This window comes from Mus caroli, chromosome 10, assembly GCF_900094665.2.
Source record: "Mus caroli chromosome 10, CAROLI_EIJ_v1.1, whole genome shotgun sequence".
Taxonomy (NCBI): Eukaryota; Metazoa; Chordata; class Mammalia; order Rodentia; family Muridae; genus Mus; species Mus caroli.
Window position 1 is genome coordinate 52808168 of NC_034579.1, and position 5892 is coordinate 52814059.

A 5892-nucleotide genomic window follows, 5' to 3' on the forward strand; every position below is an offset into this window, starting at 1 on the left:
AAACCCTGTCTCAAAAAAACCAAAAAAAAAAAAAAAAGATTATACAGTATATATTTACAACAAAAATAATAGAATGTATGGGACATGCTTCCAGGTTTTCAGGGTAGTTTGTCATAGTGGTGCACACACCTAGTTTCTGATTTTCTAGCGACTAAGACAGAAGCATCCATTGAGCCCAGGATTTCAACACCAGCTTGGGCAACATAGCAAGCCCTTTACATAGCCCGTCCTTTACATGGACGGATAAGGAAAGACAGGAAAGGAAGAAGACATGAGTACAGCTTCAGATGAAGTGCAGGTACTCATGTGCACTAAAGCAGGGGAGTGGGAAGTTAGGCCACTCTTCCAAAGGAAGTTGTTCATAGTAAGAGGGAGAAGAAAAACGACTGCTGCTGTTTGGATGGAGTTTCTATTTCTCCAAGTACTCACTTCCTAAATCCATTCTAATTTATAGGCTTGGGATTCTTAGCATGTACTTGTCAATTTAGGAGTAATTATTTTCTTGATTTTTGACCTAGAATCTCTTTTATTATTTAGAATTAGACAAAGAAGTTGAAGAACTCAAATCAAAACCTGTTGATGGAGGAACTGATGATATCATTAAGGTAATGAGGCAATTTTTGTTGACTTATAGAAAATGCCCAGTAATAGATAAAATCTCTGTGAGGACTGTCTCCCTGCTGCAGACAGTCTTGCTCTTTGTTTGATCTCCTCATCACTGGCCTTGGTTTAGCCTATTAGTTCTTTAACTCAGAGTGAAGGGGACATGGCTCATTTCAAACAGAAAGTCGATAGTCCTCCCTGACTGTTGGTAGTACTAAAGTACCTTCCCTGCTCTGATCTTCCTAGAAAACTTGCCCATGTGTAGCACTTCCATCGCGTGCAGATAGATTTATACTTGGCTGCTTACCCACATTTGATAGCTTCCATTCTAGCCGCCTCAGGCAGTGTGGGGGATGGTAACACAGTCCTTTTGTAATCTCAACTTAACTTGCCAGGTCCCCACCACTAGGTGTCATTAGTTTTTGTACCATTTAACTTTTGAGTTGCTTTCCTTCCTATTTCCTTTATCCTGCACCTGTAACAGTCACCACAGACCTGTTGCAGTTTCAGGAGATGGCTCCAGTGTGTCTCTCCATTCGAACGGCACTCCGGCTTCCTGAAGCCTCTGTTTCCTGTAAAGAATTGCTCTGGCTGCCCTTTAGATCTGTTGCAGTTCTAAAACTGGACTTTGACAGTGATCCTGTAAAGGTTTGCACTGTTTCCTTAGACTGCACATCTCTTTGCTAGGCATCTTGGTCAAACTTACTGACTGGATTAACAGTTGGTTTTGATAGATTTGTCCCTACGGGTACCTAAGAATGATTGCACAGGAAATTTTAGAAACAAAAGAAATGGAGACAGGGTATCTGCCTTCTTCTGCCTCCCGAGTGCTGGGATTAAAGTCATACACCACTATTCTAGGCAAGCATAAATTATTATGTACTGTTTTCTTTTTTTCTTTTTCCAAATTTTTATTAGGTATTTTCTTCATTTACATTTCAAATGTTATCCCCTATACACCCCCCCAGCTCCCCTACCCACCCATTCCTACTTCTTGGCCCTGGCATCCCCTGTACTGAGGCATATAAAGTTTGCAAGACCAATGGGCCTCTCTTTCCACAGATGGCTGACTAGGCCATCTTCTGCTACATAAGCAGCTAGAGACATGAGCTCCGGGGGGTACTGGTTAGTTCATAATGTTGTTCCACCTATAGGGTTGCAAACCCATTTAGCTCCTTGGGTGCTTTCTCTAGCTCCTCCATTGGGGGCCCTGTGTTCCATCCAATAGCTGACTGTGAGCATCCACTTCTGTGTTTGCCAGGCACTGACATAGCCTCACAAGAGACAGCTATATCAGGGTCCTTTCAGCAAAATCTTGCTGGCGTATGCAATAGTGTCTGGGTTTGGAGGCTGATTATGGGATGGATCCCCAGGTGGGGCAGTCTCTGGATGGTCCATCCTTTCGTCTCAGCTCCAAACTTCGTTGTTTTCTATTTTTTAAGGCTTGCTCTACTCTTCTTTTTTATTGAGAGCTATGACCTGCTGTAGAACTTTACAAGCTAAGCAAAAACACGTAAACATATGGAAAGTTTTAGTTTTGTTGAACAGCAAATTTTTCTTTCTTTTTTAAAAAGCGGCTTCTCTGTGTAGTTTTGGCTTTCCTAGAACTCTCTTTGTAGACCAGGCCTGTCTATAACTCAGAGATCCACCTGATCCAGAGGACTGGCATTAAAGGTGTATGCCACGGTACCAGGCAACTGATCCAGAGGACTGGCATTAAAGGTGTATGCCACGGTACCAGGCAACTGATCCAGAGGACTGGCATTAAAGGTGTATGCCACGGTACCAGGCAACTGATCCAGAGGACTGGCATTAAAGGTGTATGCCACGGTACCAGGCAACTGATCCAGAGGACTGGCATTAAAGGTGTATGCCACGGTACCAGGCAACTGATCCAGAGGACTGGCATTAAAGGTGTATGCCACGGTACCAGGCAACTGATCCAGAGGACTGGCATTAAAGGTNTATGCCACGGTACCAGGCAACTGATCCAGAGGACTGGCATTAAAGGTATATGCCACGGTACCAGGCAACAGAAGTTTTCTCAGTTTCACAGAAATTAAAAATGATTTCCAGAAGTATGGAAGTAGGAAGTCCTAAGGAGTCTTTGCTCTCCCAGTAATGTCAAGACAGACTGTCTTTGTTTCCTTGTTCTTATTTTTTCACCCTGGGTGATCAGGAGATTAGTTCTAGCTTTTCGGTATCAAAAACAATGTTGTTTATAAAGATTAGAAGAGGCATTCTACAGAGCATGCCACAGAACATCTTCGGAATGCTCCTCAGGAATTTTCCTTTAGGACTGGCTATGGCTTTGCAGTTACGAGTACTTTCTGTACTTGCAGAGGACCCAGGTTGGGTTCCCAAGGGCTACATGGTGGCTCACAACCATCTGTGTAACTCCAGTTCCTGTGCCTGGCCTCTGCAGGCACCAGTCACACACATGGTACACATACATGCACGTAGGCAAACACTCATACACATGAAATAAAAATTATTTTTTGTTGCGACTTTTAAATTATTTTAAAATGCTTCATACAATATATTGTGCTCATATTCTTTCCCTACCCCAAACCCAGGTCCTCCCAGCTCTTTTGCTCTTCCTTACTCACCCAATTTCATGGTCTTTTCCTGTCTAAGGAAAAAAAAAAAAAAAAAACTCAAATCATAAAAAAACATGAATTTTTAGAGAGGTCAACTACTCTTGAGTGTGAGGCCTGCCTTGTGGTTGATATACCCAGTGTTACTCTGTTGTAGAAAGCTGATTTTCCTTCTCCCAGCAAGTATCAGCTCCAAGCATTTTATTAAGAATATGTTCATAGAGGATATTGATCTAATTTTTCTTTTTTGAAAGTGTGGTAAAATTCTGCATTGACTGTCTGGCCCTGGATTTTTTTGAATTGGGAGACTTTTTTTTTTTAAAGATAGGTTTATTTATTTATTTGTTTATTATATGTAAGTACACTGTAGCTGTCTTCAGACACTCCAGAAGAGGGAGTCAGATCTTGTTACAGATGGTTGTGAGCCACCATGTGGTTGCTAGATTTGAACTCAGGACCTTCAGAAGAGCAGTCGGTGCTCTTACCCGCTGAGCCATCTAACCAGCCCCAATTGGGAGACTTTTAATTACTCCTTCTGTTTTCTTTTACTAGGGGTCATGGTTTTGCTTAAATTGCTCATATGGTCTTAGTTTAACTTTGGAAAGTCAGGCACTATTCTGCTGGGCCTGCCTTTAAAAGTGACTTGGTCTTTTTCCCTTGCAGCTTTCAATATCCTTTCTTTCTTCTGTGTGGTTAAGGCTGATCAATATGTATCATGCAAAAGTTTCTGGTCCTGCCTATTTGGTGTTCTTGATTGGTACCTCCTTCTTTAGATTACAGAAGTTTTCTTCTATGATTTTGATAAAAATATTTCCATGCCTTTGACCTGCATTTCTACTCCTTGTATCCCCACTATTTGTAGATATGGTCTATTCTGGATACCTTGGGTTTTTCCAGATTTCATGTTTTCTTTGATTGAGCTATCCATTTTTCCTATCTTGTCTTCAGTGTTTGAGGTCTCTCTTCTATGTCTTAAACTCTGTTAATGAGATTTACTGCTGAGAGCCTGCCTGGGCACTGGTTCTCTCTAGAAGGCAGCAGAGGAGGTAGAGTGTCTGCTGAGGGCGCGAAAGTAAAAGTTGCTTAGTATGGATAATATTTCATCTCCTTCATTCTTCTGTTATTCTGGGGCCAGAAGTGGACAGCTTCAGACAAATTAGCACCTGTCGCTTAACAGCTGGGGGATAGGAGAGTTTTATTGCTAGTACTCCCTTCTCTGACCAGGCAGCCAGGAGCCCCTCACTGGCCAGTCTGGTTAACTTTTTGTGAACCAGAGAGGAAGGAAAGGAAAATAGTTAAAAACCCATTACACAGGCAAATATGCACAGACACATACACACATTCACACTTTATTTCTTTTCTCTGTCCTTTTTTATATACAAAAGTTCTCAGAAAATTACCCCATAGATAAAATGTTACGTAAAATGGGAGTTACAAAAGGATCTCAATATTAAGGTTGAAGCAGTGTTTCATTCTGTAAGCTCATTGTAAGTTCAAAGCAACAATTTCATATGGGCTTGCCCTATCATAGTGCACACCTGTGGCTTCATCCTGGGATGAAGGTTTCATCCTGATTGCTTTCCCTTGAATACAAGCCTATCTCTTTTTAGTGTAAGTACGAAAGCTCATTGTATTTATTATGCAGTCTTTACTTACTATTATGAGGAGTGGGCACATTCTATTCTTGATTCTTTTGAATCAAAGATTTTGAACTTTATTCCATCTTTCTTTTTTTTTCTTTTTATTTTTTTTTATTTCATTTACATTTCCAATGCTATTCGAAAAGTCCCCCACAAGCTCCCCCACCCACTCCTCCACCCACCCACTCCCACTTTTTGGCCCTGGCAATCCCCTGTACTGAGGCATATAAAGTTTGCACGACCAATGGCCCTCTCCTTCCAATACTAGCTGACTAGGCTATCTTCTGATACATATGCACCTAGAGACACGCGCTCTGGGGTTACTGGTTAGTTTATATTGTTGATCCACCTATAGGGTTGCAGACCCCTTCAGCTCCTTAGATCCTTTCTCTAGCTCCTCCATTGGGGACACTGGGATCCATCCAATAGCTGACTGTGAGCATCCACTTCTGTGTTTGCTAGGCCCCGGCATAGCCTCACAAGAGACAGCTATATCNGGGTCCTTTCAGCAAAATCTTGCTAGTGTATGCAATAGTGTCAGCGTTTGGAGACTGATTATGGGATGGATCTCCGGCTATGGCAGTTACTAGATGGTCCATCCTTTCGTCTCAGCTCCAATTTTGTCTCTGTAACTCCTTCCATGGGTGTTTTATACCCAATTCTAAGAAGGGGCAAAGTGTCCACACTTTGGTCTTCATTCTTCTTGAGTTTCATGTGTTTCGCAATTTGTATCTTATATCTTGGGTTTTCTAAGTTTCTGGGCTAATATCCACTTATCAGTGAGTATATATCATGTGAGTTCTTTTGTGATTGGGTTATCTCACTCAGGATGATGCCCTCCAGGTTCATCCATTTGCCTAGGAATTGCATAAATTCATTCTTTTTAATAGCTGAGTAGTACTCCATTGGGTAAATGTACCACATTTTCTGTATCCATTCCTCTGTTGAGGGGCAACTGGGTTCTTTCCAGCTTCTGGCTATTATAAATAAGGCTGCTATGAACATAGTGGAGCATGTGTCCTTCTTACTGGTTGGGACATCTTCTGGATATA

General features: G+C 41.8%; 1 protein-coding gene across 1 annotated transcript in view; it reads left to right on the forward strand.

The window, feature by feature from the left end:
* Positions 1-5892, forward strand: part of Gcc2 (GRIP and coiled-coil domain containing 2) — a 54589-nt gene that overhangs the window by 2383 nt on the left and 46314 nt on the right. Inside the window, exon 4 of the mRNA XM_021174395.2 lies at positions 538-605. Within this exon, the coding sequence (XP_021030054.1) occupies positions 538-605 (68 nt within the window). The remainder of the gene's footprint in view (positions 1-537; positions 606-5892) is intronic.